We start from the raw sequence: 15,328 nt of genomic DNA, 5'->3' as shown, positions 1-15,328 counted from the left end.
CCCTTTGCCCACCTTGGCAGCAAAAAAGTGTGACACATCTGGTATCGCCGTAGAATTTTTTTTTTTTTTGCATAAGTTAGCGGATATTGATTTTTTTTTTTGTTTTTTTCTCACAAAGTCTCACTTTCCGCTAACTTAGGACAAAAATTTCAATCTTTCATGGACTCAATATGCCCCTCACGGAATACCTTGGGGTGTCTTCTTTCCGAAATGGGGTCACATGTGGGGTATTTATACTGCCCTGGCTTTTTAGGGGCCCTAAAGCGTGAGAAGAAGTCCGGAATATAAATGTCTAAAAATGTTTTATGCATTTGGATTCCGTGAGGGGTACGGTGCGTCCATGTGAGATTTTATTTTTTGACACAAGTTAGTGGAATATGAGACTTAGTAAGAAAAAACAAAAACAAAAACAAACAAAAAATTTCCGCTAACTTGTGCCAAAAAAAAGTCTGAATGGAGCCTTACCAGGGGGGGGGGGGGGGGGATCAATGACAGGGGGGTGATCAATGACAGGGGGGTGATCACCCATATAGACTCCCTGATCACCCCCCTGTCATTGATCACCCCCCCTGTAAGGCTCCATTCAGACATCCGCTTTTTTACGGATCCATGGATACATGGATCGGATCCACAGAACGCATGTGGACGTCTGAATGGAGCCTTACAGGGGGGTTATCAATGACAGGGGGTGATCAGGGTAATCAGGGTGATCACCCCCCTGTCACTGATCACCCCCCCTGTAAGGCTCCATTCAGACATCCGCATGATTTTTTACGGATCCATGGATACATGGATCGGATCCACAAAACGCATGCGGACGTCTGAATGGAGCCTTACAGGGGGGTTATCAATGACAGGGGGTGATCAGGGTAATCAGGGTGATCACCCCCCTATCACTGATCACCCCCCCCTGTAAGGCTCCATTCAGACATCCGCATGATTTTTTACGGATCCATGGATACATGGATCGGATCCACAGAACGCATGCGGACGTCTGAATGGAGCCTTACAGGGGGGTTATCAATGACAGGGGGTGATCAGGGTAATCAGGGTGATCACCCCCCTGTCACTGATCACCCCCCCTGTAAGGCTCCATTCAGACATCCGCATGATTTTTTACGGATCCATGGATACATGGATCGGATCCACAGAACGCATGCGGACGTCTGAATGGAGCCTTACAGGGGGGTTATCAATGACAGGGGGTGATCAGGGTAATCAGGGTGATCACCCCCCTGTCACTGATCACCCCCCCTGTAAGGCTCCATTCAGACATCCGCATGATTTTTTACAGATCCATGGATACATGGATCGGATCCACAGAACGCATGCGGACGTCTGAATGGAGCCTTACAGGGGGGTTATCAATGACAGGGGGTGATCAGGGTAATCAGGGTGATCACCCCCCTGTCACTGATCACCCCCCCTGTAAGGCTCCATTCAGACATCCGCATGATTTTTTACGGATCCATGGATACATGGATCGGATCCACAGAACGCATGCGGACGTCTGAATGGAGCCTTACAGGGGGGTTATCAATGACAGGGGGTGATCAGGGTAATCAGGGTGATCACCCCCCTGTCACTGATCACCCCCCCTGTAAGGCTCCATTCAGACATCCGCATGATTTTTTACGGATCCATGGATACATGGATCGGATCCACAGAACGCATGCGGACGTCTGAATGGAGCCTTACAGGGGGGTTATCAATGACAGGGGGTGATCAGGGTAATCAGGGTGATCACCCCCCTGTCACTGATCACCCCCCCTGTAAGGCTCCATTCAGACATCCGCATGATTTTTTACGGATCCATGGATACATGGATCGGATCCACAGAACGCATGCGGACGTCTGAATGGAGCCTTACAGGGGGGTTATCAATGACAGGGGGGTGATCAGGGAGTGTATATGGGTGATCACCCGCCTGTCATTGATCACCCCCTGTAAGGCTCCATTCAGACGTCCGCATGTGTTTTGCGGATCCGATCCATGTATCCATGGATCCGTAAAAATCATGCGGACGTCTGAATGGAGCCTTACAGGGGAGTGATCAATGACAGGGGGGTGATCAATGACAGGGGGGTGATCAGGGAGTGTATATGGGTGATCACCCGCCTGTCATTGATCACCCCCCTGTAAGGCTCCATTCAGACGTCCGTATGCTTTTTGCGGATCCGATCCATGTATCCGTGGATCCGTAAAAATCATGCGGACGTCTGAACGGAGCCTGACAGGGGGGTGATCAATGACAGGGCGGTGATCAATGACAGGGGGGTGATCAGGGAGTTTATATGGGGTGATCATGGGTGATCAGGGGTTTATAAGGGGTTAATAAGTGACGGGGGGGGGGTGTAGTGTAGTGTAGTGTAGTGTGGTGTTTGGTGCGACTGTACTGACCTACCTGAGTCCTCTGGTGGTCGATCCTAACAAAAGGGACCACCAGAGGACCAGGTAGGAGGTATATTAGACGCTGTTATGAAAACAGCGTCTAATATACCTGTTAGGGGTTAAAAAATTCGGATCTCCAGCCTGCCAGCGAGCGATCGCCGCTGGCAGGCTGGAGATCCACTCGCTTACCTTCCGTTCCTGTGAGCGCGCGCGCCTGTGTGCGCGCGTTCACAGGAAATCCCGGCCCTCGCGAGATGACGCGTATATGCGTCGTTGAGCGCAGGGCTGCCACCTCCGGACCGCACATCTGCGTTAGGCGGTCCGGAGGTGGTTAAATAGGTCCAAAGTTCTTTGCTGATCAATGAAATATCTTTATAAGGATCGTAGCTCCAAATCATCTTCTTCCTTTACACAGCCATAGAGAAATAATAGAACTCCACTGGATGGGAGTGCATTGCTTTTGAATTTTAATGCCCGTAGAAGTGAATACTAGCTGTGTAAATTTGTATAAATCATGCACCCCAACTGGCAGCTGCAGACAGAATGATTTTTATCTTTTAACTAAGCAGTGGCAGAAACAGGTGGGACAGTGGGCCCTAAATGTACCTGGACCTCCTGGTGGAAGGTTTGAGTACTGAGCCAAAATCTTTAAAAGAAGGACTGAGTAGTACAGAAATGCTTTAGTTTTGCGCACATAACCTTTGTAAGCACCATACGGCAATATTTTGATTGTCCTGTATTTTCTGCTTGTCACTGACATACCAGGAGTCTAAATGAACTAAGAGCTTTACTACTCGAAGCCAATCGACATTCTCCTGGACCAGAGAGAGACTTAATTCGAGAGGTCCATAAAGCAGATTGGAGATCAAAAGAGCATAAATTAAAAGAAGAAATCAGTGCACTTAGAGATAAGTTACCGGTTTTGGTGAGTAGAAACAAAACGTGTTATCTGTAGCCGTTTTTAATATATTTTTTACTTTTTTCAGTTTAAAAAAACTGTACATTTTTTACCTAAATATCTACAAAACATCTTTAAAGAGTAACTAAACTAAAATTTTATTTAAATATGTATTAATGGCCTTTTTCTAATATACTTCATTAATTTATTTTGCCATTGTACTAAGCAAATAGACACCCAACGTCCTGGGTGCCAATCGCGCTTTAGATTCAGTACTTGTAAATTGCTGACTTTTCAGTGGTGTACGGATGCCACTGTACTGGAACTGAGCGGAGCAGGCATAGGCAGTAAAGTAGCCCACTCCACTCAGTTAATCCTGGCATAGCTCATCCTTACAGGGTACTGATGTCATATGTCAGGATTTAGCCAAGCTAAGGGGGCACAGGCAGGAGCAGTGATGTTAGCTCTTGCCCATATAGTGTTCGCTGCAGTCCCCACTGCTCCAATACAGTGAAATCTATACACCGCTAACAAGTCATATACTGAATCTAAAGTGTGATAGGTACCCAGGACTTTAGGTGCCTATTAGCTTAGTAAAACAGAAAAATCTGTTAATAAAGTATATTAAAAAAAGATTTTTAGGCCATTTTGAACATATTTAAATAAAGCTTAATACAAGTTTAGTTAATCTTTAAATTATATGCCATAGATCCTATTTTATCAAGTTTATTTTTATGCATCAGGAAAAAGAGAAATCAGGGGCAGATCACAGGAGATACTCCCTAATAGACCCAGCTACGGAATCAGAGGTGCTGAGGTTACAGCAACGGTTAGTCAGCACTGAAGATGCTCTTCGAATAGCTCTTGACCAAGGTCAACAAACAGAGAAGCTAATGGAGGCCATGCAAAGCAGTGCAGAAAAGTTTCAGGTGAAACCTTTACACAATTCTCGAGCAGTTGTCTTTATATAATTTATCTAGAGAGTTGTATTATCTTTTGCTAAAATAGCAGTTGTTTTGTTGTTAATTTTCATACACTGGAAAATGTGGAGAAAATTCACATATCTTTTTTTTCTTTAATTGCAATTGAAATACTTGTTTAAATTATGTCTCCTTTCTGTAACAGTCATTTTAATATAGAGGGATATATAGTTTATAATTGGCAGGGGGAGTTTTTTTTTTTAATATATATTTTTTAACACTTTTTTCTCCCATTGCGCAACATTTAACTTTTTTTTGATAATTTTTTTTTCGGTAACTGTGGCTGACATATCAGCCCCAGTTACAGGAGGAATACAGCTCCCAAAGAGATTTACAACACTGTTTAGTCTCACTGCAGAACAGAGCTGATTCAGATCCAGCAACTTGTGCAGATACCCGAGCCCCAGTGATTACACTATCGCTAGGCTTTGCTGCTTCCTGATCTGTATATACTTTGCTTAGTGATGGTAAAGGGTAAAAAAACATATCTTACTTCTCTATAGGGAGCTCAACAGTCCCTGACAGTGGGCTTCCCTTTCCTGTACCTGCCATCTATGCAAGGGCGTTCAGGAACGTCCATACAGAGATAGCTGCCAACTAATAGGCTGTCACAAGAGGTTTTTACTTTTGCCATAATTACTGAACTGCCATTTTACTTGGTCCCCCACCGCTGTGTGGTATGCCCCCTTATATGTCAACATCCGATCAATTATATCAATCCAATGTAGAAAGAATGATATAGGCTATATAAAAATACATGAATCCACAACCATATGCAGCCACACACAATCCACCTTATATTTATTTTTTATATGCCTTGTTTTCCTGTTTTTTAAATAAAAATGTAAACTGTCAGAAACAATGATTTGGGTAAAATAAAACAAGTGGGCATACAAAAGCCCATATTTTAGTCAGTTTCTAAGTTTAAGGAGTATTTTGGTTCGAACACTTTATCCCCTATCCACTGTATAGGGAGTAACTGTTAGACTGGTAAGCATCCAAGTGTTTGAACCACACAGATAGGGAGAACGAGGGACCCATGTCCCCCATTTGAATGGAGCACTGTTCAAGCATGCGGACAACAATTCCATTCATCACTATGGGATTGCAGGGGAAAGCGAAGAACGGCGCTATCTCTGGCAGTCCTATAGACTTTAAATTAGTGTTGAATCTCTTTTTATTGCATAGAGAAATATAGCAATAATTTAGACATAACAGCTATAACAGTGAAAGCCCAAGACACTACCTATTCCCGGGCTATAAAAAAACATACAGTGCCAGCATATAAATAGACATATAAAGCATTACATTCCCCCGGATCACGTGCAATATGGTCCAGAGGTGTCAAACACCAAAAGCATGTACCCATCAAATGGCTCAGTAGTTGGGGAGAAATAAAGCTTGGCATAGAAAGCCGTGGGCAATGGCAGAAATGAGGACAAGGACATATAACCAATTCTTCAGTATCAGCCCGTTGAACAAAGAGCTACTAAATGCAGCTCATGGCATGGCAAACCAAAACCGTGAACAAGCAATAACAGGGGGACAGACAAAGACAAGACATCGACGAACAAAGACAAGGAAGGAAAGGGGGAGGGGGATGGGAAGGGGGAGGAAAGAATAGCTAGGCAACATATCATGCGTGCCAGGTGCAATCACCTGAATCCAACCATGTTTGGAGGCGGGCGGAACTTCTAAACTGTCGCCAGGGTTCCCAGGTCAGCGCAAATGATTGCGTACGATTACAGGACTCAGCTTCCATCTCCTCCAGGGCATCCAGGGCCCGTAACCACGTGATTCTCTGTAAATTTTCTGAAGATCTCCACTGGCGTGGAATAATCTGCCTCATTGATAAAACAAACGTTCTAAGCACACCTCTTTTGACATGTTGGATCCTGCCTGGGAATATCGAGAGCAAAGCGATTAATGGGGACGGAGGTATAGAAGACCGGTAAAGAGCATTATACAGAGCAAAAATATCCTGCCACAATGGGGCAACCCCAGGGCAATCCCACCAAATGTGGAGCATGGAACCAACCTCTGTATGGCAACGCCAGCAGGTGTTGGGAACAGATGGGTAAAATTGGTGCAACTTAACCGGAGTCCTATACCAACGTATAAGAATCTTATAGTTCAGTTCCTGTAAGCGACAAGACAGGGATGACTTATGAGTAAATAAGAGGGAGCGACTCCATTGCTCAGCAGACAGGGAAAATGTCAGATCGTTCTCCCAACCAGAGGCAAACCCAACACTTCTCATCTGTTCCGCTAGTGATAGGTCCTCCATCCCACCGGCACCCAGCAAGCTATATATCAGAGAGATACCATGATCCGGGCCCGTGTTGGCAACACAGAGCTTCTCAAAATTCGTCAATGGGGCTGACAGCTGCGATCCGGGAGCCAGGGAACCCAAAAAGCTGCGAAGTTGAAAGTAATGAAACCAGTGACCCGGGGCGTTTAGAAATATATGTGACAAATCATTAAGGGGTAAGAGACCCGAGCTATTAAAAATATCCCTAATTAGAATCCGGGGAGGGGGAACTGCACGAAAAGATGGCAGATTTCTGATCTGAGGAGGAAGGCCAGGGTGTGTTACAACATGAGTCAAAGGGCCTGGAGCAGAGATTAACTTAATTTTGGAGGCAAATCCGCCCCATACTTTAACCAGAGTCTGAAGTAGAGGGGAGAGCAGGGTATGTAAGAGACTATTTTGTGTGGCTACAGGAAGCCAAAATATCCCAGGTACTAAACGTGGTTCTAGGGTATGTTCTATGTCTACCCAAAGCTTCAGAGAACGTTTATGTACAAGGTCTAGAACACAGTTTGAGATGGAGGCCCTGAAATATGCCTGGAAGTCTGGCAGGCCAGCTCCCCCCTATAGACTTTAAATTAAGGCTACTTTCACACTAGCGTTCGGGCGGATCCGTTCTGAACGGATCCGCCCATAATAATGCAGACGGAGGCTCCGTTCAGAACGGATCCGTCTGCATTATATTAGCTAAAAAAAGCTAAGTGTGAAAATAGCCTGGGACGGATCCGTCCAGACTTTCAATGTAAAGTCAATGGGGGACGGATCCGCTTGAAGATTGAGCCACATTGTGGCATCTTCAAACGGATCCGTCCCCATTGACTTACATTGTAAGTCTGGACGGATCCGCACGCCTCCGCACGGCCAGGCGGACACCCGAACGCTGCAAGCAGCGTTCAGCTGTCCGCCTGTCCGTGCGGAGGCGAGCGGAGCGGAGGCTGAACGCCGCCAGACTGATGCAGTCTGAGCGGATCCGCCTCCATTCAGACTGCATCAGGGCTGGACGGCTGCGTTCGGGTCCGCTCGTGAGCTCCTTCAAACGGAGCTCACGAACGGAAACCCGAACGCTAGTGTGAAAGCAGCCTAAGCAGTAATGTGTATGCTTAAGCAAGTCTCCTCCATTCTCGTGATCAATTGAGGTCCTAGCAGTCGGACCCCCAGTGACCTACCAGCTTTTCTCAATCCAGTTGATAGGGGATAACTTGTTCTAACCAGAATACCCCTTTAAAACTAGACTACATTATCGAAGTATTCTGACACTTTTAATTTTATGGCTTTTTAAAAATTCATATTTAATAAATGTGTCTAAATCCTGGCCAAGCGTTTTTTTAGACACTATTTGGGAGTAAAAAAGAAACAGACATGAATACACGTGAGCCAAAGTCCCAATATACTTAATATGTATATAACATTACATCTTGTACATTAACAATTATAGTCAGTTGGGTCTGCTGAATGCCATTGGTGTCCGTAATGTAAGGCTTTTTTCACACTTCCGTTCATAGTTCTGACATGCTGTTCCTGCAGAGAACAACCTACCAGAGCTCTCTGGATCCGGTATTGTGGGATGTTACCAGAATACCCACCAGACTCATTGACTGTTTGTTCCCAATAATTGTCTGGTCTTCAGAGGTTGTGAGAGCCTCATTTACATGCAGCAATCACCTCCACTGTATGAGGATGAACTATTGCACCTGTGATCACTTATCCACATACAGATTCATTGTTTCTGGGCAGCAAATCACTGTATACACAGGACAATCTGCTGCCTAGGAACAATTTTGGTGTCCGTATTAACAATGTTTTTACATGTGTCAATTATTGTGAATGAGCGTTTGCACATAAGTTAATTTCAGATAATCAACCCAATAATTGTCCCATGTAAAGGACCTTTAATGAGGACTCCAAATCATATTGAACACAGTCTTATCCTCCAGATGCTGCAGATTAATAAGGCAAATCTGGAAGTATGACATTTTTGGAAATGTATCTTTTCACAAGACTAATGTGGTTGTTTCTACCATATTTGTGAGCTGCAAATTCTCTAGCAAGTATCGCTATAATGTTTTCTGAGCAGTAACATCTCTCATTGTATCTTAATTAATTGTTAATTGTTTACTTTGCCACCTCAAAAATGTATGGAGCAACTTTGTATATACTGAATTATTGTATTTTATTTCTTTGTTATTTATGATAGGTGACTGGAAACTCAGGTTCTGCCAATGGTATCCATCAGCAAGAGAAAGCACATAAACAAGAGGTATTCCAAAGATAACTATATTCTGTATGTAAAATGAAAAATATGTACATTTTACTTTTAAACTTTTAGTTATTTTTATGAAAAATAAATAAAAAATTATACTTAGACCAAATTGCCAAACACATATTCCTCACATAAAGAGCTATCTCACAAGGCCTTCCGACCCCACCTCCCTTATATAAAGGAGTGGAAATGGAGAGACACAAAGAAAAAGAGGAAAATTTCACTCAGTGGTCTTGGTTTTATTCATTTGCACAACTTTACTTCCATTCCTATATATATCACTCACACATATCTTGGTTTTTGACCCATTCAGTTAATGTGAAAGATAAATAATTTTCCCCGTTTATATGTCAATTTTTGAAACAATATTAAATGGTTCATAGTGTTGCACTATGCTGCACAAGTTGGCGGATTCACTATGGCATGTCATAAATTTGTCAAAATGATGGGTATCCATTAAAGGAGTTGTTCACCCCTGGGAACATTTGCTACAGACACCCCCAGTGTGGCCGAACCACAGTGGTAATCATACTTACCTGACCCCTGCCTCTAGATTCCAGCCCTATCACTGCCACGAAAACTCTGCAGGTCCCAGGTCTCCCCACATCAATGTCCGGCTTGAGGGGTTCATGTGACTGCTGCATCTAGTGACAGACCACAACGGTGACGTGTCACTCAGGCATTACGTGACAACTGGGTGACACATAAATGCTGTGGCCAGTCATTGGTTGCAGCGGTCACATGACCAACATCAAAATGGATGTTCACGCAGGAAGACCCAGGACCTGCAGTGCTGGCAGGGCCGCAATGGAGCTGGAACCCAGCTGCAGGGATCAGGTAATTATGATTACCACCACGGAAGCCCAGAACTGTACACAGTACTTCATGTGTGGTCTGACTAGCGATTTGTATAGTGGCAGGACTATATTCTCATCTTGGGCATCTATGCCCCTTTTGATGCAACCTATTATCTTATTGGCCTTGCCAGTAGCTGCCTGACACTGGTTTCTACAGCTTAGTTTGCTGTTCACTAAAATTCCTAGATCCTTTTCCATGTCAGTGTTACCGAGTGTTTTACCATCTAATATGTACGGGTGACTTGCATTATTCCTTCCCATGTGCATAACATTACATTTGTCAGTGTTAAACCTCATCTGCCACTTATCTGCCCAAGCCTCCAATCTATCCAGATCCCTCTGTAGCAGTATACTGTCCTCTTCCGTGTGAATTACTTTACACAGTTTAGTGTCCTCTGCAAGAATTTATATTTTACTGTGCAAGCCTTCTACAAGATCATTAATAAATATTTAGCAGGAGCTAATTAACACATAACACCCTAGCAACTGCACACAAAGCCAAAGGAGAGTTTAACACTTGCAATACTGCAGATGATGTGAGGTACAATGAAGAATACCCCCAAAAGACACACCAGATACTATTCCGGTCAAGATATATGTCTGCTACTTTCACCTGTAGCTACAGTTTTTATGGTCTTACTTGAAAGTACTTATTGTATGGCTACTTATAACTACTTGATAAAACAATAAAAATTGTTAATAAAAAATAAAATAAATAAAAAAGACACACCAGATACCAGCACCCAGAGCGCTGGAACTTCAGCAAACACAGGGTGAGTGGAGCGGCAGTAACGGGGCAGTGGCGGGCACGGGCCGCTGACGTAACACATGGACCATGTCTTGCAATTTATCCCCAATTCAAGTAAGCGGGACTACCCTGCAATACCACACACAGCCCATGGACAGATGTGGTGCTGGTTATGGGTAAAAAAAATGAATATATATTTTCCAATCCAGGACAAAGAGATTTTCTGATTTGGAGAACCCCATTTTATAATAAAAGTCCTCAAAAACAAGCAGATGACATGGTAGTCTTGATACTGGAATTCACCATGACCATGTGCTATTGCTGTGGGGACTGGAAAATAAATACTCATTTGATAAGCAAAAGTCTGATAAGTTTGGTGGATTTTGCCAGTTCTCGATTACTTTGCTTAGTAATAAAGGGAATGTTCACATTGCCTCAGAATGCTACAATAAGGTATATGGGTTTATAGGGGGTTATACCATACAACACATTTAATAAATGTTTACCGATATATCTAAATATCTTTGTATTTGTTCTTTATTCTAGGAAAACCATTGATGTCCACAAGAAAGAATACTGACTATATACTTCTCGTAGTGGGACTGACATATCAGAAAGTCTTGTGCAGTATTCCTGTGTGAACAGTGTTGATTTGTATTGATAGATCCTCCCAGGACAATCATTTGATGGTCACTGCTGTGTTCGAAAAAAGCTGTAGGCTGGAAGACCAGGAACTGTTATATCCTTACCCAGAATCTTGGCAATGACCTCTATAGGCTGGCTGATAGAGCTCACTGGAAACTTCCAGTTCTTGGTGAATTGATGTCCCCACCTCAAAGACCCTCTGCTTGCTGGGACTCGAGATTATATGAACTGCTTTAGAATTTTCATGGCATTTGTAAAGTTTGAGTTTGCCAATGACCATAACTATCTATTGGTTTGTTTATGGCCAATAAAGTATTGAGAAGTAGAAAGGATAAATTTCATAAAAACAAAAAGGTTATACTCCCCTATCTACTCTAGATTGTCCTCCAGCACCCTAGCGATGCATTACAACATGGGCTAAAATTCATCATGCATACAGTTTATTAGAACTAGCCAATGTTTAATTAAAAAAGAGGTATATATATTTCTTTTTTATTGTACATATCCTATTTTATTGTTATATTTCTGTCTAACCATAATCTGCAAAATGCTCCCTTGTGTATGTGATTATCAAGCCTATTGATAAATAACTAGACAGATACAAATAGTTAACTTGGTTCTAGTCTGATGGATATGGATTTATGCCTAATGATATGGAATACAGTTTTAAGGTACTTTTGTGTTAAATTATGTCTTTTAAGTCTTATTAATTTTATGTTGCATATAGAACTTTTGACCAAGAATATTTTATGTTAGATAAACGCCAGAGTTCAATACATGAAAATGTAAGATATGCCTTTTTAAATAAATGTAATTCCTTATTTATCTTAACACAGCAAATGACTGCATTATCTTACTTTAACTTGCATGGAGCCATGCTTGAAAACAAAATCCTGTGTTAACGCACTATGTCATATAGCGGCTTTTATTACTGTGATTATGTGTTCTATTGCAAGAACTGTTGATGGGCTTCTAAAACTGAAATCGGCAGCTGATATAAGTACCGTAAATCTTAGATGACAAGACAATATAATAATTTATAAATCTGTATGTAAATGTGTCTGGAGTTCATCAGAACTGTCGGTATATGATGTGTAATTGTGATTATGGAGGAAGACATTCTCTGGGCTTCATTTGAAAAACACCACGCTTTGCTTCTCCCCACAGTCTGGCAGCAGAGAACGGTACAGACTCACTGTTACAAAAATGTATATTTTATCTCAGTGAAAATTAGGTAAAAAGTACATTGTTGTGTTATCCATACACATAAATTGAAGGCCATAATAGTAAAAATGACCCCATATAAACAAACTATGAGATACATATGCCTTATATACAAAATGCCAATAGTCTTACCTCAGTACTATCTGTAAATAATAAATCAAGGCAACTGGACTTACTGTAGATTTCTTGAAAACGTTTCAATCGTTCTTCCAACGAGCTTTCTCAATTCTGAGCTCGTTGGAAGAAGAAGTGAAACGTTTTCCAGAAATCTACAGAACGTCCAGTTGCCTTGATTTATACTTTACAGATATACCATGACTTGGATAAATGAGACCCTTCACAGACTTACCTCAGTACTGATAATCTTGTCTTAGATAATGTTGTGGCAGCATGTGACCCTACAGAAACAAATCGTACCATGGTACCATGAGAATGGGTGCAACCTGGGGCATATCTAAAGGAGTTAACAGGGCATGTGCCACCGTTTCTGGTTCTACAGAAGGTGCCAACAAACCACTCTGCCATGGCCAGGGTATTTATACACAGGACTAGTCTGTGCCTACATGAATTAATGCCTAGATATGACTCTGGATGTAACAATGCACAGAATTACATCATCTTCAGTTTACAGTCTAGGACTTGATAATATTGTCTTGATGCAACAAGCAAATCTGAAACAACTAAGTGAGTTAACACATTATGCAGGAATTTTGTAGCACACAAATCGTTAATTTCTAACGATAATTTGTTTTCCCTTAGTCCTAACAGCAGCACAGATGGGGTTAACTGCCCCTGTGGACTGGTAGGACCGGCGGAATTTTAATGAGCCCAAGAACCAATAAACGATCTTCAGCTCCCTGAAAGGGAGGAGATCACCCCCCAGCCCACCGTGTTTTTAACAAGCATAATGTATTTAGGGTGGGATATTTGTGTGCTGCTGTTAGGACTAAGGGAAAACAAATTATCGTTAGAAATTAACGATTCCCTTACGTCCTCAACAGCAGCACAGATGGGGAGATAGCAAGAAGAATCCCCTAGGGAGGGTCCTCATGCCTGGCAGAACTAAGAACAGTCTGCCCAAAAGCCGAAAACTCTGCCATCCTAGCATCTATCCTATAATGGGAGATGAAGGTTGACTCAGAGCTCCAGGAGGCCGCCTTACAGATCAACTCTAAGGGGAGGAGTCTTCTCTCCGCAACCGAGGTGGAGACCGCCCTAGTAGAATGGGCCCTCACAAACTCGGGAAGGATCTAAGGATTGGGAGACGAAAGCTTCCAAAATGGCCTCCTTGATCCAGCGACTAATGGTGGCTTTAGACGCTTTACGGCCTTTAGACTTACCGGCAAACAGGATAAGAAGATTCTCATCTTTCCTGAACTCACTAGATCTATCCACATAGATCTGGAGGCATCTTGAAATATCCAGCGGGTCTCTAGCTGGAGTATCAGAGGAGGAGGCTGTAAACAAAACTGGTAAAGATATTACCTGATTGATGTTCTGGAAAGTAGGCACCTTAGGCCTGAAGTAAGGTAAAAACTTCAGGAGTACTCTATCCTGTAGAAAAATAATGTACGGGTGATTTGCGGAAAAAGCCTGCAATTCAGAAACTCTTTTGGCTGAAGCTATAGCCAGAAGAAAGACCATCTTTAAAGTCAGAAATTTAAAATTTACCTCCTCCAAGGGCTCGAAGGGGGGAGATGCTAGCCCCCTGAGCACTACTGAAAGATCCCACTGGGGGATAGGTTTCAGTATAGTAGGCTTTAGTCTTTCAGCTCCCTTCAGGAAGCGTTTGATGAGTGGGTCCCGAGAATGTGGCCTGTTGAGACAGGCCGAGATGGCATAAACCTGTACCTTCAAGGTAGCTGGAGATAGGCCTCTATCTAATCCATCCTGAAGAAATTGAAGTATCGCAGGAAGGGGCGGATCTGCAGACGCCACCTGTCTGGAATCACACCATGCCTCGAAGATTCTCATGATCCTGGAGTAGGCCTTCTTTGTAGACTCTGCTCGGGAATGCGACAAAGTTCTCAGGACCGACTCGGAAAGCCCTTCTATGTTGGGAAGGGACTGATCAACCTCCAGGCTGTCAGGTTGAACCTGTGCAGATCTGGGCAGAGGTGAGTGTCCCACGACACCAGGGTCTGCTCCGGGGGGAGTCTCCAGTATTGTCCCCGACTCATCTGAATGAGCTGGGTAAACCAGGATCTTCTGGGCCAAAACGGTATGATGGCTATTACCGAGGCCTGATCCTGACGGATTTTCATCAATACCCTCGGTATCATGGAAAAGGGAGGGAAGATGTAAGCCAGCCTGAACCTCCACGGTATTGACAGAGCATCTATCGCCAGGGGGTTGTCTTCCCTGTAGAGGGAACAGAACCTCATCACCTTGGCGTTGAACCTGGTTGCCATGAGATCCACTTCTGGCATACCCCATCTGTGAACTAGCTGCCTGAAGATCTCCGGATGCAGAGACCACTCCATGGTCGGTAATCCTCGACTTAAGCGGTCCGCTATCATATTGAGGGAGCCTCGAATATGAACGGCAGATAGATGGGAAAGGTTCAGCTCTGCCCACCGAAGAATTACCCCGATCTCTGACAGAAGGGGCAATGATCTTGTGCCTCCCTGTTTGTTTATATAGAGGACAGCAGTCATATTGTCTGACTGGACTTTCACTGCTTTGCCCCGGATCTGAGGCGCAAAGTGAAGGAGGGCTAGCCGGATAGCTCGCATCTCGCGAAGATTGGAGGAAAGATGCCGCTCCAGAGGAGACCAAGATCCCTGAATTGGGGATCCGTCCAGGTGAGCGCCCCAGCCTACAAGGGACGCGTCTGTAGTCAATATGACCCAAGCTGGTTGGGTCATAGACTTCCCTGCTGGTAGCTGAAACCACCATCTGAGGGAATTTCGGGTTTGACCGGACAGGGAGCACAGGGAATCTAGCCCCGCAGGGCTGCCGTTCCATAGGTGTAAGACCTCCGACTGAAGAGGACGGAGGTGCCATAACGCCCA

At 43.6% G+C, this 15,328-nt stretch overlaps 1 protein-coding gene across 3 annotated transcripts in view; it reads left to right on the top strand.

The window, feature by feature from the left end:
* CLIP2 (CAP-Gly domain containing linker protein 2) overlaps nucleotides 1–12,140 on the top strand; it is a 141,267-nt gene extending 129,127 nt beyond the window's left edge. For all 3 annotated transcript variants that reach the window (XM_044285221.1, XM_044285220.1, XM_044285219.1), the window contains 4 exons: nucleotides 3,157–3,316; nucleotides 4,033–4,218; nucleotides 8,775–8,837; nucleotides 10,992–12,140. In XM_044285221.1, the coding sequence (XP_044141156.1) occupies nucleotides 3,157–3,316; nucleotides 4,033–4,218; nucleotides 8,775–8,837; nucleotides 10,992–11,003 (421 nt within the window). In that variant the 3' untranslated portion in view covers nucleotides 11,004–12,140. The remainder of the gene's footprint in view (nucleotides 1–3,156; nucleotides 3,317–4,032; nucleotides 4,219–8,774; nucleotides 8,838–10,991) is intronic.
* Nucleotides 12,141–15,328: the final 3,188 nt, after the last annotated feature.

Source organism: Bufo gargarizans, chromosome 3, assembly GCF_014858855.1.
Source record: "Bufo gargarizans isolate SCDJY-AF-19 chromosome 3, ASM1485885v1, whole genome shotgun sequence".
NCBI classification, from domain to species: domain Eukaryota; kingdom Metazoa; phylum Chordata; class Amphibia; order Anura; family Bufonidae; genus Bufo; species Bufo gargarizans.
Note: the sequence above shows the minus strand (reverse complement) of the source record. Positions and strands in the feature narration are given on the sequence as shown.